At 40.2% G+C, this 25,845-nt stretch overlaps 1 protein-coding gene across 1 annotated transcript; it reads left to right on the forward strand.

Moving 5' to 3' along the window:
* The first annotated feature begins 793 nt into the window (after window positions 1-793).
* On the forward strand, window positions 794-20,656 carry LOC117759345 (xaa-Pro dipeptidase-like). The gene is made up of 12 exons (XM_034581416.1): window positions 794-805; window positions 3,478-3,662; window positions 4,136-4,248; window positions 4,375-4,453; window positions 6,274-6,277; window positions 7,989-8,116; window positions 8,716-8,779; window positions 9,949-9,996; window positions 10,518-10,579; window positions 10,984-11,028; window positions 12,148-12,223; window positions 20,591-20,656. Exons 1-12 carry the CDS (start codon window positions 794-796, stop codon window positions 20,639-20,641), a joined length of 867 nt encoding a protein of 288 aa, XP_034437307.1. The 3' UTR covers window positions 20,642-20,656.
* Window positions 20,657-25,845: the final 5,189 nt, after the last annotated feature.

The raw sequence follows: 25,845 nt of genomic DNA on the forward strand, positions 1-25,845 counted from the left end.
ATGTTCAATATTCATTTTCTTATGAATATTAATACCAAATAGCCCTACACACGTTATATACAAGTTGAAATGATATTTAAAAATACATTATATTATAATCTGTACAGAATATTAAACTATCTTTCACTCAAGGAGCTACAGCATTTGGTTTGTTTGTGTGGAAAGTATCCACATAAACTTTAAAATAAACATTGAAGATCACTTCTATCTATCAGTATTGGAACTGTTAATGACATTTTGTTTAATTATTGTCAAACTTTATTTCGAGGATGAGAGACAGGCGTTGTATTATCTTTATGCCATGTACTTTATCATCAGACATCTACCTTTTACAGTGAAATTGGCTCATGTTACTCGGTGTGTGTGCTGTCCGTCATCTGTCCCTGGATGTTGTCTTTTCTGACACATTATTTTGCGTTACCAGCATCGTGTTTCTGCAGTCGGTCATAATAATTAATTATTTCTCAGACTTCCCCTGCACTGTGTCAAAAGAGAGTTGCATCTCCCCCTATTGATCTTACTGTAAAAGCACCAGTGTAGAATCAAAACAAGAGGCAGCATCCTCTACCATTTTATATTCGCTTCTAAACGTCTCACAACTCCGTTGGTTTTCAGACAATTAAGGTAATTACATGTACTTGGACTCCTGTTAAGTAATTAAGCTTCCCTACTGGTTGGAATAGAAATATTGAGTGTTGACTTAAAATTTTATGTTGCATCATGTTTAGTGAGTTTCTTAAAGATTACACTTTTTTTGATTTGTTCTGTTCTAAAAATAATGAAATGTGGTACAATGGCTTATAAGGTAAGTCACATTGTTTGAAAACTCCAGCAAAAGACGCATGACTAAATATTCAAATAATAATGTCTCCCCAAGTCTGCATGTTAGAGTATGAACACCACAGTTTACTGTTCCCTGTCGATTATAGAACAAGTTCTAATTCTCTTAGTTTGGCCTCATTAATATTCATATCAGAGCTGCATGAAGCACATAAATATATGTGTACACACACACACACGTTACTATACTGTATCTTTATAGTATCAATCCTGTACGTGAGTTTTTATGCTTGACTGAACAATAGATTTATAAACAGTGGGAAAGTAAAAAACTGTAATAAAAGCCATGTGTCTGAGTAAGAAAGTCTTTTAGATAGAAAAGTCTAAAATATATTTTAAAAAAAATATTCTAAGTGTTTTCATATAAAGGTATAAATAAAGCAATAGATATATTATATAAAAGGATACATAAAACTGAGACAAAACTCACATATAATTATACAATTAAAATATGGAAAATCTGAAATGAATTGATTGGAATAAGGATAATATAGTAACCCAAGTTTTAACTGATAAATTAACAGCAACAACATAATAAATTCATACTTCAAAGAAAGACAAAAAGAAAGAAAGAAATTCAACTCCCATAGAATTAGATAAAATATCTTTAAAACTATTCAGTGATATAAGGATATAACCTTTACAAGTTTTTTACCCCTTTCTTCGTTTTATGTGATTGTGGCCAGCTGCGAGCAGCCTGTTTACTAGTTGCCCTTCATAAGCTATCCGTAGCTGCTGGGTGCTGTTGTTTATCTATTTATTTATTTATTTTTTAATCACAAAAAGTAACACAGAAATGATGTCACATTTGTGTCGTTTTTGCCGGGGTGTCACGGACCCCCGTGATGGCCATCGTGAATGCCCTACTTGTTTGGGCATTGCACATTTGATAGATGATATTAAGAACCCCTGTGTGGCAGCAGTTGAACTGCCTGTGTAGGAGCGTGTTCAAAGAGCCAGAAGGGTGGAGCAGTCTGTTCATGTTGGGGCAGTGCAGCCTCCACCAGCCCAACTAAGTGAAAGGGACTCGCCTCAAGGAAAGGCCCCCGGAAACACAGGCATGAGCACAACCCTGTTCGCAGGCGGAGCTCAGACAAAAAACAGGCTCCCCAATCTTCACAGAGCTCCGCTGGTCAGCAGGATGACACTCAGTTGCAAATCATAGCTGCCATACGTGGTCTGTGAGAGAGGTTGGGTAGAGTTGAGGGCATAAGGGCATGGGCACTCAAAGGAATCCTCCCCTGACAGGTTACCCTCCTATCAGGGGGAGAAGTTGGTTCAGCCTGATGTTCTCTCTCTCTATGCTCAAAATTCCCTTTTTAAAAGTGATGAGCAGTCTGATGACGCTGCTGGGCTAGAGCAGCCTAAATCCACATCTGATCTGATAGATGATGCCATGATGTCATGGAGGCAGATTTGGTTGGCCCAGAGAACTCTGCCCAAAAATATCAGGAAAGAGCTGACCAATATGACAATCGTGCCAGCACACGTGTTTCATCCTGACACCCAGGGTGTGTTAGATAAAGCTGAATGGTCTCTGCTTACCAGAGAGTGTGTACAGCACACGTTCAGCAGGGCTGTGACTACCAGGTATAAACTTAGGGGCTCCTAGCCTCCCCACTGATCGTCCTGGGCTCGTAAAGAGCCATGGGTGTATAGCAGACGACAGGCGAAAGGATTCACAACCTCTCGTGACTCTAAACAGCCATTACAACGTCAACAAGGTTTTCATCCCCGTCTTTCGGCTAGAGATGCACTCCAGAGGAATCGCTCCCCAGAGGTTCAAGACCCCAGGGCGGTGCTGACTAGGGGTGGGGGGACGTCCGCCAAATTCCATTCCCAGCTACACCTGAACAGCTGGAAAGAAACCGTTTCAGACCCGTGGGTTCTGGCTACAGTATCGATGGGGTACAGAATTCAGTTTCTGCGGCGACCCCCCCTTTCTCTTGGGTCCGCATGATGATGGTCAGGTACCCAGTCCAGGCTCAAATCCCGACACAGGAAATGTTAACCCTTCTGCAGAAGGATGCGACTATGAAAGTAGATCAAGACGAACAGCTCGCTGGCTTCTACTCCACGTGTTTCCTCATGCTGGAAAAAAGGGGAGTGGTTCACATCAATGGATCTGGAAGATGTGTACTTTCATGTGCCCATCTGTCCAGACCACAGACCCTTTCTCCGGTTTGCATTCCAGGGGCAAGCCTATCAGTTCTAGGTCCTGCCATTAGGCCTTTTCCTCTCGCAACTGGTGTTCACCAGGGTGGTTGGGGCTGCCTTGTCTCCTCTCCAGATGTCGGGAGTAAAAATCCTTCCCTACCTGGACGACTGGCTGATTTGTGCTCCATCTCTTGGCCAAGTATTAGAAGATACCCACACGGTGATCTCACATGTACAGTCTTTGGGTTTCAAGGTGAATGTGAAGAAAAGCAACCTCGAGCCAAGTCAGCAGGGTTTTTTTGTGGGACTTTGCTTGAATTCCCTCACAATGTCTGCATCCCTCACCTCTCAGAGGGTGATGACGATTCTAGCCTTCCTGGAACGATTCCATCTCAGCAGGCAACTAGAATTTATCAATTTTCAGAGGCTGCTGGGGATGATTTCAGCCGCAGCAGCCGTTGTTCCTTTGGGCCTCCTCAGGGCCCGGCCAATGCAGAGTTGGCTGAATGCCTTCAAGCTCCACCCGAAGCTGGACACATGAAACTTCGAGTGACACGGACAAGCTTTACGCCCTTCGGGGGACCGGGCACTCCTGCTCCAAGGAGTCCCCCTCGGGAACATTCCATCGAGGAGGACAGTGGTGACGAGAGATGCTTCCCTCACAGGTTGGGGAGCAGTCAGGGAAGGCAGGAAGGTGCGTGGTTCATGGATACCTCCTTGGGGGGGCAAACACATCAACATCCTGGAGTTGAGAGTGGTTCACCTTGCTCTGAAGGCTCTCCTTCCCTCCATCCAGGGCAGGCATGTCTTGATAAGAACAGACAGTTCTTCCACTGTGTTGCCTCCAGGTGGCGCAGAAACTCCTGTTTTGGGCCTTTCAGCAAGGCAATCTTTATCCCAGGGATTGTAAATCGAGCAGCAGACCTCCTGTCGGCCTCCCTTTGTCTAAACAGTGTTTGTCCCATTGGATTGTTAACATTATCGCTGAGGCCTATTCTGGACAGAACCTTCCAGTCCCAGATAACTTGGTAGCTCATTTTACAAGAAGAGTGGCCACTTCCTGGGCAGCTTTGAGGGGGGTTCCTCTTTCAGAAATCTGTGCAGCAGCAACATGGAGCGCTCCCTGTACGTTCTCCAGGTTCTACAGTGTCAACGTGGCATCTCCCGCACCATTCGGTTCCGCGGTACTGCTCTCAGCTGCTGGGCAGGGATGTGAGGCGGTGGAGTCTTCTATTCCTCGCGACCTTGATGGTACTAGTCATCCAAGGTAAAGACTGTCGTGACGGTCTGAGTGAGGTCAAAATAGATCGTAAGTTTTGACTATAACTATGGATCTATGAGACCGAATGATGACCGTCCCCATCTCTTGTCACTCAGAATGGGCTGAGGCGTTCAGGCAAGAGGAGGAGACGTGCTCACCGGGGAGCTTTATCAGCGGCGAGCCCAGTCTCCGAACGTCAGTCACATGACTTTGTTGATATATGGTCTCGAGGATAGGGAGATGAGGGCATCATTCAACACTACACTACACTGAACCACTGTAATATGTTGTTTATTTTTTATGCATTTGTTGTTTCTCACACTGGTAATAATGTCAAGAACTGTTCCTGTACTTTAAAAGCAGTATCTATCTGAAATAATTCATAACTAAGATTATAATTATGTGTTATGTTTTAAGAGATTTTATTAGATAAGAAAACAGGAGAATAAGGGCTGGTTGATATGGCCAATGCTTATCGAATGCTGAAGACTTTCCTGTTTGCCACGGCCTTTTATCAAATCAAATAATTACTCATTTCTGACACTGCACTGTTATTTTAACTCTTTTATTTCTTATTCTATGTATATATATTCTTTTATTTTGCATTTAACTATTTTAATTTCTTTTTAATGCGTTCTGTATTGTCTTGTGTTGCTTTTACAAATTGTCATGGTGTCTTTTGTAATTTATGTAAAGCACTTTAAATTGCCTTGTTGTTGAAGTGTGCTGTACAAATAAACTTGCCTTGCCAAAAATGTATTTCAAGATACAAATAATAATTAGTCAACACTGAATCCATAATTATCATGATAAATGCCTTATTATTATTTATTTATTTAAAGACTGATTTGTGCTCCTGATTGAAGGTTGTGGTTTCAACTCTTCTTTATAAACAACACATCACTTTATAAATCGGAGGTCGATCGATTATGTGTTAGACCTTCTCACTGTGCATAAGAAATATGCATAAGAAATATGTTGATTAGAATTAAATTGCAATAATCATCTATATTGTTGTATTCCCCCGCCTTAATCAATGATAAAAAATATTAGCAGTCATCAGACCTGAGATGACGTCTTCCAGAGACGTTAACAGAGATGGAAGCACACAACAGACACAAATTAGGATGTATCCAAAACACCAGAGACTGCGCCTTCAAAACTGTATGTGGTTTTAAGACACCTCACTTATGAATTAACCTTTGGTACAGTCCAGAGTGAATCCGTTTTGTTTGTGTGTTTTTCTTATTACTAAAAGCACAACCACAGACAAAGATTTATAACCAAAACCTCTCAAGGCTGTTGATGTCAGTCTGAAGTCATGCTGAGCTGTGGTTCACCCAATTCCTCAGACTCGGATCTACTCTTCAAATACTCAGGATTTCCGACTGATAGAACTCAGGACATAATGAGTCTCTTCTACCTGCTCAGTAGATACATGATTCTCCCGCACCTGCTCACAGTATCTGCTATGAAAACCTGAAGTAGCAATTTTCACTGAAGCCTCCATAAGTTGGATGATGTTTTTTTTTTTAAGTAGAGATAGAGATAGAATGAGAGAGCAATATTAAATTTGTCAAAGTACTGAAATTGAATAAAAAGTATTTAGGATATGGGGAAGTTATTAGTATCTGAAGAAGTATTATAGTAGAACTTATTATAAAGAATGTGTAGAACAATTCTAAGCAAGATATCAGTAAATACTGCCCCACAAAGGCAGACAGCAGTAAATACAGTGAAGTTAAGAAGAAAGGGTTTAAAATCTTAAGCCGATTACCCAAAAATATAATTGGTGCAGAATATTCAGTGCCTTTGGTAGTTTCTCTCCACATATCTGAGTTTGTACCTGTGCATGGCTACTTCAAATTTTACATGGTGTCTCTCAGAAATTAGTTTTATAAGATTGATTTTATATATATATATATACAATTAATAGTTGACTGATTGTAGTTGTCTTGTTCACCATGTGTACCAATGATTCTGCAACCCGATCTCCTGTCTCCCTGTCCTCTCAGACCTGTCTGAGTTTAAAAACATTTAGTGCCTTGTTGTGAAGAAGAATTAGCCAAGCCCTAACCTATGTTTTCTCCCACACAGGTTGTAAATAGCAATTTAAAACCACACATTTACTTAAAAAATCGAAACTTTTCTAACCTTAATTAACCTTATTTCTTGTGCTTTATTTGTTAAATATAAATGATAAATAAGGTCTAATGATACCCTTTCTGGTTCCTCTACCTTCTCTATAAATCAAAAACACTAATTTGTTGAATTGATGTAGCAAATTATCAGGCTCTAAAACTTAATCACATACTGCATCACTAAATAAGTGACAATGTAAACACATTTCCATTTAACCTGGCATTAGTCTTAAATTGTATTTTTTTTCCCCGCAACAATTAAAAATGAAGACCAGTTCAAACTTTATAGGGAAGTGTTTATTCTAATACTCTTTTTTTCAACTGACTTTCTTTGTTAAGAAGCTTGTCAGTCTGTTGCTTTCCACTACAATTTAGTTTCCTTTCCCTTTCCTTTATTGATGACTCTACACCTATGGCCAGTAAGCAGGTATTGCCAGAATGAACATTCTCTGCCTTACATACAGAGAAGGAGAAAATGTGGCCAAACATGTCAACCAAGTGAAAAAACAAAATAATATAGTTGATAATATTAATAACATCATCCATTTATGAAGCAGATGGGAGATGAAGCTGCAGCGGGTTTCCTGACCCAGTTCTCAAACAAAGGGACCCAAAGTCTCCCAGTGCGGTTTCAGCCTGGCTTCTCTGGCACACAGGTTCAGTTACTCTCAATGGAACAGATCATAGGCCGTGTACACACCGGGTATTGACTTGTGGTTTCTGTGATCCGATCACAAGTGGACAGCTCTGAGTGTGTGCGTTCACACTTGGCGTTAAAATGTGGCCCCACATGCGTCTTGTGATCGGATCTCAGATTGGATCTCACCTCCCCGCTCTATTCAAAGAAACACGTACGTCCTTTCTGTCCACGAAGACCAAGTTATGTTTTTTATACCCAGTCTGAGTACATACCCTTTATTCCTTAAGTGTGCATGACATGAAATGGGTGCCCTGGTTGGTTAGGATATCTTTTAAGATCCCCACCCAGGACATGACCTGAAGCTTTGCCTTCACAACACTGTTTTGCAGAAATGGTATGCAAAGGCACTGCATCTGGATATTACATTTCATTATCCACAAGGACCAACACAAAGTGATGATCCTTGTGTGGTTCTGTGAAATCTCCCAACGAGGTCGATACTAACATGTTCAAACAGGATCTCGATAAGTGGCAATGGTCATAAAGATGTTCTTGGAGTGGCTGAGTGGCGTATCCCCATGTAGTCCGGGCAAGTCCATCCCATAAAATGTACACCCATAACTTTTAATCTTTTTAATCAAACCTTTTTTGATTACCATAAAAGTTCAATATAATAAAATGATAGCCAGCATTAATGGATTGCAAAAATGTGTCACACCTGCCTTACAGAGAAATATGTTGTGACTGTATGTGAACATAAATGAATTAACACATTAAACATTTTGTTGCTGAGTTATGTATTCACCTCAGTAAATCCAGCTAAAACTGCACAACATCCTAGTTTTTCCTCATGTAATCATCTGAGCAGAATATGCTGTCCCCCTGCTTTCTTCCGTCTGACTTATAATTTTCTTTATTTGTGTCCTTGCTGATGGTTTCCCTTCTGCAGGAGTCCTTCTTCCACTGGGCCTTTGCAGTAACTGAGCCTGACTGTTACAGAGCCATTGATGTGGACTCTGGGAAATCCATCCTTTTCGTTCCCAAACTGCCGGACAGCTATGCCACCTGGATGGGAGAGTGAGTCCCACCAATCCTCACAGAGCTGTGTACATGGCCAACAATCATCACCAGCGACTGCAGAGCTGGGAGCTCGACAGGGTGGATTAAATCATTTGCTCCACAGTTAGATTGTGTTTGAATTAAATTAGTTAATTGTAAATGCATCTAAAATTCACAACATAGTAATTTCTGACTATACATCGACTTTTTTTGCACTATATTGGACATTATGAATTGCTCAAATAATAGATTTTTTGAATATACTTATTGCTTGTTTTGGAAATAATTAATCATTTTGCAAAATGCCCCAAATCCTCGTTAAGATGAAATTTGATTGCAGATTCACAATAATAATTCACACGTTTGGCAACAAGGTAATTGCTATAAAACCTCGCATCATTCCTGTCATCTATATAAAAAGCCCATTTCACTCAGGAGTTACTTAATCAGCACAACAATGTACTAATGTTGTCATTAGTTTTGCTTTGTCCCTCTGGTCTTTCTTCTGAATCCATAAATTGTTTTCGCTAAACTGTAACATAATCCATCTATTTTTGTCTTTTACTGTGTTTATTCAACTCTTCTTTTCCACCTGTGTGTTTTGCATCTGTTGACAGGATCTTTACTAAAGAGCACTTCAAGGAGAAGTACGCTGTTGATGAGGTGCAATACGCCTGTGATGTAAGTCTGTCAGTGTTTGTGTGCGTCTCTTTGTGGGTGTGTGACCTTTTTCATGTGCAGTAACTGAACCTTGATGCAAAGTCACCGAGCTATGAAGTTACAGGAAATGACATCAGTGACTTCACAGACTGTTTTAAAGGTGAAAGTCGTCTTCTCTTCTCCTCTTGTCAAAGAAAAAGACCAGTGGCAGCAAAAACACTGGACCGGCATCATTTATATTTGATCAACTAAACCTGTTATTCAAAGGGATTAAAGTAGAGATGAGCATTGAAATTTGAAGATAGAGGCCTGTTTGCATTTGATTAGATGTTTTGGACATTGTGATGTAAAAGCTCTGGGGGACAGTTCATAGCATCAGTGAAAGTGTGAGTAGCTGAGCTCATCCAAAGCACGTGCGCCACCATACTGAAAATTAATTTGTTGGAACAATTCATCAGTGGGCACAGCTCAGGCTAAATTCTCTGGGGAATTGTTTATTAATGTAATAAAAAAAAAAATACTCACTCCAGTCCAGACTGCCTAATTGCTTATTCTGAGAGTTTGGGAAACAGTCATGTATAGAAGTGTTGACAGCAGATTCCCAGGGGAGCCATATTGGAGGCTTGACAGCTCTGGAGCTATAATGGAAACATGCATGTTAACAAATCAAAACAATATATTCAGATTATAATATCACAGCTTCTACTGGCGCACTGTTTTTCATACTTTCAGTCAATAGTTAATAAAGTGGTGAAGGAATCTTTTTCAACTTTTAAAGTTATTGTCACAGATAATCACTGACTCACAGCAAAACTTTAGATATTAAAATGACCACTAGTTGAATCATTTCAATCACGACACGTGTTCTAGTGTCAAAAAATCTAACTGCAATGTAGATTTGAGGTGATTTAGGTGCTTTGCTTTACATTTAGAAAGAAGCCAGTTTTAATAAATCAAAACAATCCTCCAGGATCACCACGGTGTCTTTTGTTAGGAATCTTGATATTTAGGCTTTTAGCAGAGGAGTCAGCGTGCTGCAGAGAACCAGAGAGACCACCTCGCCACAATGGCGCCTGCCAGAGTGACCTTTATTCTGCTGCCTGAGAGTCGAAGAGGGATGATGTGTGTTGTTTCTGCTGCTCTATTGTGGGTCTCAGTCTACTAATCACTTCTTCCCTGCTTCCCTTCAGATTGTTGATGTCCTGTCCAAGCTGACACCAGCAGTGCTCCTAACACTGGTATGTATCACTCATTCTTACCTGATAATATCCGGAGATATATACATATACTGGATATCAGACGACTGATGACAAGAGCAACTCTTCGTTGAGTGTGTCGTGTGGGTAATTTTTACAGAATAGTCTTCAGGGAAGGAGGCCTGTAAAAGCTTCAGTCAGATGTGCCTCACCCCATCTTGTCTTACTTTATGTTTGTGCTTCAGCTCATTCATCATAACAAAACAAAAAAACAATGAATCCTGTTATTGTGTTTGTGTATTAACTGAACTAAAGTGGCATAATATATCTGCTATTTACAATCGGTGTCAGCTTCAAAAACTGATTATTGATCTGTTTCTAAAGATGCAGTTTGATAATTCATGTATACTCCTCTCACTACTTCTACAGATGCAATAAACTAAATATTTTCCATTGGTTATTTTTGGAATATATCATCATCATGAATATAAACCAGCCTCATGCTCTGTTTCTGTGTTTAAATGCAGTTGGTGGTGATTTTGTTTGTTTTTCTTTCCATGCAGCGAGGACAGAATACAGATAGTGGGAGCATCTGCCGTGAAGCCTCCTTTGAAGGAATTAGTGGGTATGTTTATTTGGCACCAATTTGCATGAACATCATTGTACTTTCTTTTACTATGGGGGGGGGGGGGGGGGGGGGGGGGGGGGGGGGTCTTTAACTACCAAGGATACAGAAGACTCTTATGCACACTGCGGCAGATTAACCTATTTCTGAACACACTGTAATGTAATTAAGCTGCCTTTGTTTGTGAGTTATCAATTCATGTAATGATACTGTTGTCCTTCGCACTAGTCTTTCTTCTTTTGTCTTTTAACTGAATATATTTCATTATTTTATCCCCTCTACACTCTGACCTTCACTGCTTTGAAAAGTCTCTGTTCTTATTATCAAAGTAAAATAACCATTAGCGTCAGATTGCATTAAATATCTATAATTGTACTCTTTCTTGTTACATTTTTTAAAATCAGGTTCCAAGTGAACAACACTCTCTTACACCCAGTCATTGTGGAATGGTAAGTAATTAGAATTTGTTTTATAATTTTATTGACCAAGTCACATTTTTCAGTCAGATTCAGATTGAATACACAAACCTCTTTAATTACAGCTGCCCAGTCAGGTTATCGTGTGTGTGTGTGTGTGTGTATGTGTGTGTGTGTGTGTGTGTGTGTGTGTGTGTGTATGTGTGTGTGTGTGTGTGTGTGTGTGTGTGTGTGTGTGTGTGTGTGTGTGTGTGTGTGTGTAATCAGAAACAGGGGCTTTTTTTCCCTCTAAGAGTCAGAGGTCGGTCTACACAGCTGTAATGGACTTCGTGCTTGCCTGGTCGTCCTTGGCATTAGAGTTTGCAGCCTCCAGATGAATTGACATTTTCTGAAATGAGGAGTAATGCTGTTCAGGCACACCTCCTGAGGAGAAGGACTTGATTGAACCCCTTCGCCCCCTCTTCTCTCCACAGCTCCCATGGTTCTCTTTTTTTTTTAATGGGCTATTTTTTCTTTCAATTTCATTAGTGTTACTATTGGTTACCGCTGCCTTGTGTTATTTACTTGCTTCTATTGTTGTAGAAATCCTTAATACTCTTTAGTTTGTTCTTAATTTCTAGTCATTTAAGGTGCAGCTACCGTTTTTCCAACCCAAATAAATCAGCCAAATGATCTTAGAGCCAAGATTTAAATCAAAGCTGGTACAGTTTTATATATAGTTCTACACCATTAAACTTGTTTAGGGACCTGTACTATTGATTTTCATCAAAGGTCAAGATCACAGCATGGGGTCAAGACTTGGCTCCATGGTAATGCAATGGAAATACGTTGAAGGCAAATATATATGCATACACAGCTGAAATGGTCTTTAATTCACTTACATATTTCATTTATAAATATTTATATGTGTTCATTTGTAATAATAAGCATTTCTTTGAGTGCATCTCTAGAATTGTAAATGTAGATCATGAGACTGTCTATCAACTGGATAGAAATCTCAGCTCAGGACAGCCTCCCTGTGACCCTTACAGGATAAGTGGTCTAGACAATGGATGGAGGATCTTCAGCCATCACACTACAGATACTGTATTCCTTGAGCTTAACGTGAGAGTTGAATGAATTCTGACTTCATGTTTCCGTCTGTTTCTGCAGCCGTCTCATTAAGAATGATATGGAGCTTGAGGTCCTGCGCTACACCAACAGGATTTCCAGTGAAGCCCACAAAATGGTGAGATCCTTCTTTGTTAGACAGGACACTCACATAAGTATATTTTAATTTTAAAACAATAAAAAGATGAAAACACAGAAATGTGAAGTTCAGAGCTTGAAATTAAAAACCTAAAGTATCAAAGTGTATCAAGCGGCTCATTGAGTTTAGAGCATCAGGATCCTCTGAGGCTGTGAACTGTTTAAATGCTATTGATTTTAACTTCATCCTGTAGCTTAGAGCCCAGCGGTTAACACAGATAGCCTTTGACCAATAAGCTGTAACATTAAAGCTTTATTTTTCCTGTGAACAGGATTTAACTTTATTACCGTGAATAACCTTCAGGGGTGGAGCAGCAGTTCACCTCACAGTGTTATGTCTCTGAAATCACTCAGTATTGTTTCCCTCTGTTATTTCACTAATTCTATTGATCACCAGTGTGATCAGATGTTTTTATGTTGCATGTTTTTACCCATAAGTCCCCAAAGTCTCTAATTTCCGTAGTTTTTCAGATATGACATTGTCCTTAAAGGTTTCAAGGCAATGTTCTCTCTAATCAGCATCTGCTCGCAGGCCCCCTCACTGACATTTGAACTCTTTATACACAATTTGCATAAATGCTGCAGACTATGTTTGAGGATTAATCCACATTTGTTAATGTTGTTTTAAAACTGGAGATGACACAGAAAGTGCAACAGCATCAAATAAACAAGGAGAGAAAGATACCAGAAAACTAATTAGGCTAAACAGTTCTGCTCAGCAGAAATAGATGCACCTACTTAGACTCCTTTGCTTCAAGTAGAGTCAATATATAAAGTTTGCAAGCAAGTTTATTTGTTTATTTGTTTATTTAGAAGGATCCCCATTAGCTCTACCCTAAGACAGAGCTACTTTTAATGGGGTCCACATTTAAAACATACACACAAATATCAAACATTTAAAACATACATTACATTACAAATATCAAAAGTTAAAATACATAAAAGTAATGATCATACAATTTTACATTACAAATATCAAACATTAACATAGTGGTTATGCAATTTTACCTTTGTCATGATATAAAACACTGATATATCCAATTCCATAGAAGCGAAAACTGCAAACCATGTAAGAGAATACTACACATTTTTATGTACAGTACGTCACCATCTAGTGTCACAAGTATGCTGTACCCAAGTGTTTTATTATTTGCTTTTTGAACATACATTTACGTGTCACGTTTATAATTTCTGTTGGTAGTAGGTTCCATGACTTCATGGCTCTGTATCCCACAGTGCGTTTAAGAAAATTGATATTAGCTTTGGGGAGTGAAAACCTACCTTCTATTACTCGTCTAGTGGCACAGTTATGTGAGGCTACATTTTTATTTAGTTGCCTATACTGATCTGCTGGCGTTTTAGACTGCAAGAGGCGCCATGTTGATAAAAGAAGTGCAGCAGCCATCCTGTCTTCAACTTTTAGCCAGTGGAGACTGGCATGCATACTCTGTATGCTGGTTCTGTAAGGACACTGTAGAGCAAAGCGTGCAGCCTTGTTCTGTACTAGCTGTAGTTTATTCAGCTCTTTTTTGGTGGCATTTGCCCATACTATCTGACAATAATCCAGGAGCGGTGAGAGGTGCTTCATTACACTTTATTTTCAGATAGTCACATGATGATAAACTGAGTGGCGTATGGAGACTAACGCCTCCTATCACTATCATCATTATGCTGATACAGCCACTGTAGTCACTAAGTAATTATTTTGTATTATGTATTGTGGATGAAGTGTTTTAGATACTAAGTGTCATTACTGGATGAGTTAAAGTCTTAAATATGACATTTTAAATGAGAAGCAGGTGATGAACTCACATGTTGGATTTCACCCTGCTGGCTCACATGGAACATACAGAAAAGTCCAACATTCTAAAAATGGAAAAATTGTTTTTATATATACCGTTGAGTGAGTACTCCATATTATGTCACATGTTTCACAGCCATGCATGTTACATAACATTACATTTCATTTAGCTGACGCTTTTATCCAAAGCGACTTACAATAAGTGCATTCAACCATGAGGGTACAAACCCAGAACAACAAGAATCCAGCAAGTATAATTTTCTACAGGAAAGCCAAACTACAAAGTCCTATGTAAGTGCCATATAAGTGCTACTAAAGTGCTACTTTTTATTTTGTATTCAAGGTGTAGTCAGAAGAGATGTGTCTTCAGTCTGCAGCGGAAGATGTGTAGACTTTCTGCTGTCCATTGGGGAGCTTGTTCCACCAAAGAGTCGTGATTTTGTTGAGTGGTTAAATCGCAGTGAGGGAGCAACAAGCCGATTGGCAGATGCAGAGTGGAGTGGACGGGCTGGGGTGTAAGGTTTGACCATGTTCTGGATGTAGACTGGGCCCACTCTGTTCGCAGCATGGTACGCAAGTACCAGTGTTTTGAAATGGATGCTGGCAGCCACTGGTAACCAGTGAAGGGAGCGGAGGAGCGGAGTATTGTGAGTGAACTTAGGTTAAAAACCAGTCGAGCTGCTGAATTCTGGATGAGCTGCAGAGGTCGGATGGCACTAGCAGGTAGACCAGCCAGCAGGGAGGTGCAATAGTCTAGGCCTGAGATGACCTGAGCCTGGACCAGAAGCTGCGGTGCCTTCTGAGTGAGAAGGGGATGTATTCTCCTGATGTTGTGCAGCATGTATCTACAGGAACAGGTTGTTGCAGTAATGTTGGCAGTAAGGGAGAGATGACTGTTGAGTGTCACACCCAGGTTCCTAGCAGTCTGGGTGGGGGCTAACACAGAGTTGTCAAAGGTAATAGTCAGGTCATGGGTGGGAGAGCCTTTCCCTGGAAGGAAAAGTAGTTCTGTCTTGTCGAGGTTGATTTCCAGGTGGTGTGCAGACATCCACTGAGAGATGTCAGTCAGACAGGCAGAGATTCATGCTGCTATCTGTGTTTCAGATTGGGGAAAAGAGAGGATTAGCTGGGTGTCATCAGTGTAGCTGTGATAGGAAAAGCCATGAATGACAGAGCCGAGAGAGTTGGTGTACACAGAGAAGAGGAGGGGACCCAGGACAGAACCTTGAGGGACCCCAGTAGTAAGAGGACATGGTTCGGGCACAGATCCTCTCCGAGTTACCCAGTAAGTGCGGCCATTGAGGTAGGATGAGAGCAGGGAGAGAGCAGAGCCTGAGATAGCAAGCTTGATATGTTAGATCTTTTAAGTGTCCATTGTGTTTTATCATATACTTTAGATATAGAAGAAGTTCATGAATTATAGAATGGAATATTTGCAGGGCTATAATCAATGGATGATCGATCTACAACAATTTCATGTGCTTGACCGTGTGATGAAGTATTGTGAAGAATGAGTGCTGAATTAATTCTCATGGCGTCAGGAAGGAAATGGTAAAAGCATTTCTGCTAACAAGTATTTTCTTTAAAAGCATGGTGTCCGCTGAAAATGTCAAATTGACTTGTGGACTTTTGATTCCAGCCTCTTCCAGCACTACTGGATTATAGGCCCATTTCAAAAAACCCTTACATATCCAAAATTCTTGAAAGGTGGTTCTGACCCAATTGCTAGACGTGTGTGAGAATAATAAAATTTTCGACAAATTACAGTCAGGATTCCGTAAACGTCACAGTACGGAGACCGCTCTCCTTAAAATTACTAATGATTTACTAATGTCTGCTGATGCTGGTGATTGCACGGTATTACTACTCCTTGACCTCAGTGCCGCATTTGACACCATTGATCATAACATTCTGATCAATAGACTATCGCAATGCGTCGGCATATCTGGCACTGCCCTTAGTTGGTTCAAGTCATATCTCTCAGATAGACAAATATCCGTTTCCATCGGAAATAACACCTCAACATGGGCTGGCCCCCACATACATTTCGCAGCTCTCTCCCCCTCTCCCACCCCTCTCTCTTTTCTACTCCCTCTATGCCACCTACCTCCACTCTTCCCCATTTTCAGGTGAATTTAAGTTCCGAAGTTGTGGCACTTTCAAGGATTTAAACACAATCCGAGTTTAGAGTTCTTTCTGTTGTTTGGTTACTGACAGCGAGCAGCATCACTATGGATGAAGAATTTTGAGACATTGTTAATCACGCTCTGACATTTTGTATTCAAGGAGCATTTCAAAGGGATTAGTGGTCGGGTATGCAAACTACTTCCCTGTACAAATTAACAGCTTGAAAATGAGGATTCTGTCCTGAAATACACTATTTAATTAGAATTTTTTCAATAGTACTTTTCTATAAGCTACATCAAATGCGATTACCACCTTGCAAATGTTATTCATACATGGTTATATGTCTTTTTAATTAGAGTTCATATATTGTGTGTTCAACCCAGAGGACATAATTGCTCTGTCATCTACTACGGCTATCCTGGGGCTCCCATTGACAATTCAGTTATTGATAGAACCATGTGGTGAGTAGATTCTGGTTGTTGTTTTTGTAACTATCAGCATTTTTTAGATGCAAGCACTCCATGGCATTGAAATGTAACTGACTCCAGATTCTCCAAAGTGGGGAGCTATTGTGTCATTTTCAATGTGACAAACATCACAGCCTCTGTTTAATGTTCATTGATTTTTCTTAAATGTTAAGTTTCTGCCTGAGTTGTGATGGTCACAGTTGCTAAAAAAGGTAAATTGCTTCCTGTTGCTCCACCCACTGACTGTATGTCGGAAGCTAGCTCCCTCGGCTAATTTTTTCTTTGGTTGTGGCAGGTGGTGAAGGGCGCCTCCCTCAGGAGGTTACAGCTGTTGTTGGAAATAGAAAGTTCAATCGAAGTGTGTGAAAATTCAATGTCAGTGATAATGAAGAAAAACAGACAAGATGAAGGTGTGTTGGTGAGCAGAGCTGTGTCACATTCTGTATAATCACAGGACAAGTGGCATGTCTGCTGAACTAAAACCAAGTCTCACACTGATTCCTGTAAACACAAACACTAAAAAGGTACAGAGATAAAAAGATATGAATCGTCTGACTGCATGTGTGTTTTAGTTTTCAGCTTCATCCGTTCATCAGTTACAGAATAAGCTCTAAGATCGTACAATTCATTAAAGGTAACAACACCACAGAAAAGAAATCTTCCACTACAAGTCAAAGTCCTGCATTCAAATTTTACACAATCATTCAAATTCAATACATTTTTATTCGTGTGGCGCGAAATCACAATATTATCTCAATCTCTACATAGAAGGTCAAGACCTTAAAAATTATAGAAAAACCCATGAGTTCCCACAATGAGCAAGCACTTCAAGTACATACATATCATCAATTTATGTATGATGTATATATTAAATATAGTTTGAATCCTAAGTTGTGGGTTGTATTTTATATTAGTAATGTAAATCTGCAGGTAAACAGAACTGTACAGCTTCACTCTGCTGAACTCTAGCATTAAAGACAAATACTATATTAAGTACATGAGTAAATGTACTTTATTACTTTCCACATCAAAGGGAGCAAGTTATTTCCCTCACAGATAAGCATGAGACAAAGAGGAATGCTTTGTCTCTCTGTCTTTGAGAACTGAGTGTGTGTTCAGGCGTGTTTCTGCTCACTGTTCAGTCACTCTGGTGCAGTTGATGGTTCTGTCAGCAGTTTCAGAGTAATTCATCTTACAGCTGGAGAGGGGAAGCAAACAGCAGAGGGTCAGGGGAGTTCCCTTGGGCCTGACTCATTCACATAAACACACACTTCCAAGTGGTTTGTATATGTGCAGCCGTCAGTGGGACATTCACGTAGTGACCAGGTCTCACCTTCTGGAGCTGAACTCAGTCCTCACTTAAAACCTGATGGGACATTCACGATGAATCAGATCATAGAGTTTGCCAAATCTTCCAAAGGCTGACATGGAGACATGGTGAGAGACAGTTAGTCAATCAGCAGGTTGGAGCACATAAAAAGCTGCAAATACAAATGTTATGGAACAAACCGCTCCCAGGAGCCCACAGCAGCTGTAGTTTCAAACAACAGCTTATCACCAACTCTTCAGCTGGTTAATTATCTTCCTGCTTCACTTCATATAATTCTGCCACTCGTTTCTTGGTCTGTTCAGCTAATGTCCCTAAACCCATAATTTGGGAGGGTTTCAAAATGGCTGCCATGTGGTTGAAGTAATGCATGTTCGAACTTGCAGCAGCCAGCTGGCTGAGTGCAGCCAGGTAGACCAGGACGAGGAGCATGTTGGAGGAGAGCCGTCAGCTGACAGAGAGCTGGAGGACACACAGTCAACACATGTCTGAGCTCACCTTCACATGTCACACATCTGCCCAGTGTTTGAAAATGAACAATGACACCTGATCCCATCAACTCAGTCTCATTCAGTTTGTCTCAGACCATGACTCACAGCAGACAAAGACCACATTTATGATCACTCATCACAGAAACACACAGTCAAGCACCACTCTTCTCTTCTCTGTACGTCCATCACAGTCTGGTTTGGATCAGCCTCCAAACATATTTTAACCAGTACAGGTGAATAAAGGACAAACACGACCATATTAGCAATGTGAGCAGAAAACTGTGTTGTGACAGTAACTTGAATGATTCACTGCTTAGATTCTTGTAGGGCTGGAAAGAACAATTATATTGATAATTGATTCATCTGTGGATTTTTTTAATTATTCAATTATTAATTGGATATAAAGGCAAGCGCTACATTTTTACATGAAGATTATTTGAAAAGCAAGTTTGTCTTCTTTTACAATGCTCTTTCTATGTGTATTACAGACATCTGCAACTTCATTATGACTAAAATTCCAGTTTCATATACTTAAAATGTTATTCTGACTAGTCATAATTCAATACATCTTTAATTCTACTCAATTTGAGATGACATGCACATGTAAACTAGTCAGAATGGTTATTTTTCAGAATTTAATCATAGATATTTGAAACTAGACTTAAAAGGTAGTAATAATTCAACTAAACTGCAGAGATCTATGATGAGAAACCCCCCCACACACAAAAGTGAAAAGTATTGCAGATTTCGAAAATTGGAGGTTTGAGTGTTCAAAACAACTAAAGATATTTTTTTGACCAGTAAGCATGATATTAATATCTCACATGAAAATTCCTACTAGTCATAAGTATGACTAGTCAAAATGTAACCAACTCAGATGCCCAGACAGAGAGGCGCCAACTTCAACTCTTTTCTAAATTACACCAGGGACAAGACGTAAGGACACAATGTGATTTAGGAATGCATGCTTTAGGCTTAACTATCTAATAGGATGCGAACACCTACATGTAACATAGAGAGTGACAGCAATTCTATTCATGGATGTGCTGTTGAAATGGGTGACGCAAGTAGAGGAAGATATATGGGGATGCTGGGGGGGAGATATCTATAGACTTGGGGGTGACAATTGCTCATGTTACTCTGTTAGCGTTTGTATTTTGTTCCACCTTCTGGTCTCCTTGAGGCATCAAGTCTACATTAAACCTTCTACATATGACATCAGCTGCTGCCTGAGTTCTCCTTTCACCAGCTTCCAGAAAACTTCCATAACACTTTACAGTTGGAGAGTTAACAATCTGTCTAAATCACCTAAATATTCCTTAAAATGTTTCACCTCAGCCACACTTGAGAAGACCTCAGAACACCTGACTCAGAACAAACAGTGGACTTACAGATCCTGTGCTTGTCCGACTTCAGTGCTGCTTTTTGTTTGAAGAGGCAGAAACCCAGCAAAGCTACAGGGACACACAAAGACGGGCTGTCTTACCTTCTGGATGTGCTCTGGATGACCTGGGAGTAGATGTTCTCTGATGAGACCTCGGCTCTGCTTCAGATTCCTCTTGTTCAGGCCTCTGAGAGATGTGGTCTCACTCTGCGATGCTCCTCTCTTGTCATTCAGCTCAAGTAAACCCCATGTTTTTAAACTGGTTTCAGGACATTTGAGTGACACAACATGTCAATCAGAAACAACAATGCACGAATAAATGTGCATTGTTAAATAAATATACACACTCGTACACAGCAGGATATATTTAGTGGCATATTATACAGGTAATGCATTTTAAAATAAAGACACAGTGACTGGTGTCCACATTAAACATTATATTTATTGTTGGAAAGTGTTTCACTACGACTGAATAGTTTGTCACCTGCTTCCTCGCTGCTGTGCTTGTGCTCCGCTGTTAGACACCCCCGAAACGGTAATGGAGGATACCATCTGATTATAAACAGGGGTTCCTGGGGGAAGGCACCAAGTATGGTAGAATTGAAGGGTGGTTGAGTTTGTCATAGGATACATGCTGTTTTAAATTGTTTTGAGGACTAATAGGACCCACAAGTGTATTTGCTATGATTGTTATCCAGTAGAGGATCTTTTGAAAATTGATTATTAATTAACAATCAATGTTCTTGGTAGGACCCAGCCAGTATAAAGGAGGAGGCTGCAGGTCCTCGGGGGAGAGTGTGATGATCTTACCTGGAATTGAGTCAAACCAGTGCAAACTGCAAGGGCCCAATAGTTAAAGGGCATTGCCTAATGCAGAGCTGAGATTTTTTTGTGTTTAACCAAAGTTTAGCTTTTTATTTATTTAGTAGTTTTTGTTACCAGTACTATTTTTGTATTTTTCCCTTCTGTCTTTATTTTCTTTAAAAAGCAGGCCTGCACCGTAAATATCGCTGCAAGAGGAAATAAGTTGCAACTAAAAAAAAGAATACACTTGGACTGCAGAACTGGGTTTGTCTCAGTGTTTGTGCCATAACCGCTTGGTCCAACCTTACAATGATGCAGCATACTTGTTACAAACTATAATCACTGTTGTCTTCTACATGAATTCATCTATATACTGTATTTAACTAGATAACGGAAGATATGTCAAACTTTAAAGCCTGTGTTCACCTACAGGTGTTTTCTGGAACATGTGGGTGTGGATTCACTGTGTGTAACTGACAGCTCCACTCTCCTGGTCAAGTATTTCAGCAGCCGCCATTATAAGAGCTGCTTGAATTCTCTAAATGACAAGGAAAGAAGCTTCATTGATTTCTATCTTATCTCTTTTGGCCGAGGAAAGACAGGACCATCCTTTCTAAAAGGAAAGGAGAAAATTTCATCCCACAGTTCATAGCGGTGGCAGCATTTAAAGTGATCCAACATCGTGCTTACACCTGAGCAAAGCCATGTAAATATACAAAAACAAAACATCTGTTTTATTCACAGACCCAGAAATGATGTGAATCCTGACATGATCCTCTGAGCTCCTGATTTCTTCTCAGTTACATCGTGATAACAGTCCTGTCAAGGCCGGAATATCACCTTAGCCTGACGCAACACTCACTTAAACCAGCCACTCTATGTTTGAGTGAACAACAAGTCTCTCATCTACACGACACAGCCAGATCAACTCCTACTGACAGTAAGCTGTCAACTTTCATTACATGAGATGGAAGGATTTTTGTCCCAAACCTTGGAGGAGCTGAGCAGGCAGATGGAACTGGGAGCACTAGACTAGTCTTCTCAGAATGCCTTTCCAGGGCAACCATCCCCATTCTCAGTGTGGATGTGTTGGAAAAGTGTATTTTGCTGAGGAAGGTTTCTAAATGAGTGAAATGACCTAGAAGTAAACCAGCGGCTGACATAACAGATATACACCCATTTTACACCTGCTATCTTCAGCTGTAGCCATGCTTAAATCAACTACCCCCACCTGCAACCTTGCTTTTGCACATTTAAAGTCCTCTGTGGTTATAGGGAGCACCAGAATTCCTTTTCCACACAGGTTCTCACTGCTGAGGCAGCATGAGGCTCGCTTCCTCTTTCCAGTTTTAAATCTCGACATTAATTCCAGCTTCTTTTGAAACGGTCAATGGCCACAACAAATGTGGCTGCAAAAAACTGCAGGCACCACAGTTTGAGATTTCCTCTAAGACCGGACTTCTCTATTCTCCAAATACCATACATTACCTGCTGTCTCAGGCCCTGGATGTGCTGCTTATCACCAAGCACTGCATTTAACCACCCACCTAAACTTTTAACAGGTTTCTCTAACACTGTTGGATTTACCTCCTATATAAAACCTCTGACAGCACACCCTTCACAAACACTCCTCTGATAGCTTAACCTTAATCTCAGCCCATTGGAACTGAAGAAGAGAGATACACTTGTATCCTAAAAGATAAGATTTATCCTCGACTTCAAGTAACTGAGAGGATCCACACCAGGTGTTAAAGTTTACCTTGCACGGGCCTGGCATACTAAGCTTAATATATCTTTGACTCAATATCTAGAACACTGTAAAACAGATTATGAATATTTATCCTGCACACTCCCTGTGTGATATGAAAATTGACTGACAATGCACAAGCTGCTTCAGGGATCCTCAATGTAGCCGAAAAGAGTGGTGGTTAGGGAGAAACGCTGACACCTGGTGGCAGCAAAGAGTAAAAGAGCATGTTGGATTTTGTTGCAGAGGTGGAGCTGAGTTGCCACCATGTGAGAAAGGTCCATTCAAGTATCATTGAGGAAGTTTTGCTTATATACCATAGCGTGTATTTTTCCTGGTAGAAAATTATTGCATTTCTGCATCAACTATAGTGAGGATATCCCTTAGGAAGCCGGCTTAGATTCATCAACATACCCCTGACAAGAGGAGTTCACAAAAGAGGGCAGTAATCCTTAATATTTAAAGCACTGCACTTAAATTCTTAACCAAATTTTCATTAATGTGAAAAGTTGAAATTGTTCTACCCTTTTTCCCTTCTCAAAAACGTAATGAAGGATGGACTTTCCCCAATATCAGAAGAAAGTAAGTAGAACCATGCATAGACAATGAGTTTGATGCTTGTATTTGAACATGTATGTTGTAATTATTATGCTTCAATAACAAGACTTCTTATCCTGTTGTGTTGTTGTAGCGGTGCACAGAATGATGTCACACAGGCTCAGTGTGGTGCCACACATTTAACTTTTCTGCAAAATACAAAAGTATAACTATATGTTGACAATCGCCACACAGTGTTAGCTTTTTTTATCTAAAACAGAGAAACTCATTATCTCACTCTCACTTCTCATGTAGGGACACTGACACCTACAAATGTTAACAGGTGCACCTTCCTAACCATGACACTGGCGATGAATAATACTGTACCCTCAATTTGAACTTAAATGAAGACTTTTTTACAGGAACACATAAAAACACATAAGCAGCATATATACGGTATCTCTTTCTCAGTTTTTCTTTAATCCTTGAAACCACTGTATTTATCAGTGTCATTGCTCATTGTGCCACATTGTCCTTAATATGGACATGTATATGGATCGATATAATTCAAAGTCGTGTGAAGAAATGTAGAAGCAACTCTGTATTGTTGCCATGGTTAATCATATTGTAGTGTGTGATGTTGTATGCCAGGGCGGGATGGGGTAAATGATTGCACCTGTGAGGGGAGACACCTTTTTGAGTGACTCTGAGGGAAGGCTAAGAGCCGAGGTGGTGTCTGTATCTGTGTGCCAGGCTGTGTGCTGTAACATTGTATCAATAAAGGTTATTTTGTTTTAACCCTCTGCATCTCTTGTACACACCTTAAGCAAACATTTATTACACTGGTGGCAGCGGTGTGACCCCCCCCCCCCCCCCCCCCCCCCCCCCCAAATACAATAACAACTTGGTTGAGCATAGCTCTTTAAAATGTCATGACAACCTAACCACCTTAGCCCCTGCTAGCAGTACCTTGACTTCTCCCGAGCAGCCCGGAGCCCAAGGCGGCTGGGTGACTGTCCGCTGGCTGTCGAGGTGTCCTGTAAACGGTGTGGGCTTTGTAGACAATTGGCAAACTTTTGGAGGAAACCTGGTCGTGTGAGGAGAGAAGACATTTATCCCACTTGGACTGGAGTGGCTCTCTTATCTAGGAATATAACTCACTCTATAAACCCCAAATGACAACCCAGAGTTGGGACGATAACTTAATAACCTTCGATTTCTCATTATCAGACTACTTGCCATTAATACAAAACTCCTTTTCTAGATGCCTACCTAATAGTGCCGTAGCAAAATTTAAGGACATAATTCCAATTACATTTAACTTGATATCCTACCTCACTATAAACAATTCTTTAAAAACCCTAGTTCCAGTGAGATTGACCATCTTGTCGGTAGCTCTGTAAACTCACTACGATTAACATTAGACTCTATAGCGCCTCTAAAAAAAGAACCGTGTAAAACATAACAAATTAGCACCCTGGTACAATTCCAACATATGTGAATTAAGTGTCGAAAACTAGAAAGGAAGTGGCACTCCAACAACTGTGTTGAAAATCACCTATGCTGGAAAGATAGTGTTAAAGTATATAAGAAGGCCCTCCACAAAGCATGAACTGCCTACTACTCAACATTAATAGAGGAAAATTTGTGCAAAGTTACTTAAAGAAATTGTGCCCCTAATTAAGAGTACTTTACTGAATATAATCAATCGTTCATTATCATTAAGATATGTACCACAGTCCTAGATGTAATCAAACCTCTTCCCAAAAAACCCTCTCTGGACAACCACAGACCAATATCCAACCTCCCTTTCCTGTCTTAAATCCTTGAGAAGGTTGAAGCCAATAAGCTGTATAAATATCTCCAGGAAAGTAATCATTATGAAGACTTTCAGTCAGGCTTTAGAGCTCATCAAAGCACGGAGACACCCTTGGCAAAAGTCACTAATGACCTTCTAATAGCCTCAGATCAAGGGTTTGTGTCTGTCCTCTTCCTGTTAGATCTTAGTGCAGCATTCAACACTATTGATCATCACATTTTATTACAGATACTAGAACAGTTAATTGCCAATAAAGGAACCGCCCTAACCTGGTCTAAATCCTTTTTTCAGATCAATTCCAATTCGTGCAAATTAATGATGAGTCATCTGTGCGCACCAAAGTTAACCACAGTGTACCTCAGGGTTCTTTACTCGGCCCAGTTCTATTCTCATTATATATGCTTCTACTAGGAAACATTATCAGGACACACTCTGTAAATTTCCACTGCTATGCGGATGACACCCGATTATACCTATCAATAAAACCAGAATAGTGTAATCAATTAACTAAACTCCAAGCATGTTTCAAGAACATAAAAACCCGGATGACCCGCAATTTTCTCTTATTAAACTCAGATAAAAAAGAGGTTCTAACACTAAACCGGGAAAAGAGAACACATTTCCCCTGCATTAGCTTCACTAAACCATTATACCTTAAAGAGCTCATAATACCATATCAGCCTACTAGGGCACTGGGCTCCCAGAATTCAGGCTTACTTGTTGTCCCTAAAGTCTCTAAAAATAGTTTAAAGGGGACATAGCATGCAAATTCCACTTTGTTAGTGCTTCTACAGGTTAATGTGGGTATCTGGCATGTCTACCAACCCAAAAACTCTGGGGAAAAAACACTCGCGCGTTTTGTTATGGTTCCTCTAAGTCAGAAACGTCATGATTGAGTGACTCGATTGAGCTTCCTGGATTTTGTGTCGTAACAAGGCACTGGAAGTCTCCCTACATGGCGTTAAAACTCCAGGACAACAGAAGGGGAATACAAAGTATGGGATGCATATTTGATAATTTATATCATATAAAATATGTAATTTATATCGTTTAAAATCATGGGGGGAGAGGGGGGAGGGGGGAGCTGGCTCATTAGCA

Source organism: Hippoglossus hippoglossus, chromosome 3 (assembly GCF_009819705.1).
Source record: "Hippoglossus hippoglossus isolate fHipHip1 chromosome 3, fHipHip1.pri, whole genome shotgun sequence".
In the NCBI taxonomy this organism is placed as follows: domain Eukaryota; kingdom Metazoa; phylum Chordata; class Actinopteri; order Pleuronectiformes; family Pleuronectidae; genus Hippoglossus; species Hippoglossus hippoglossus.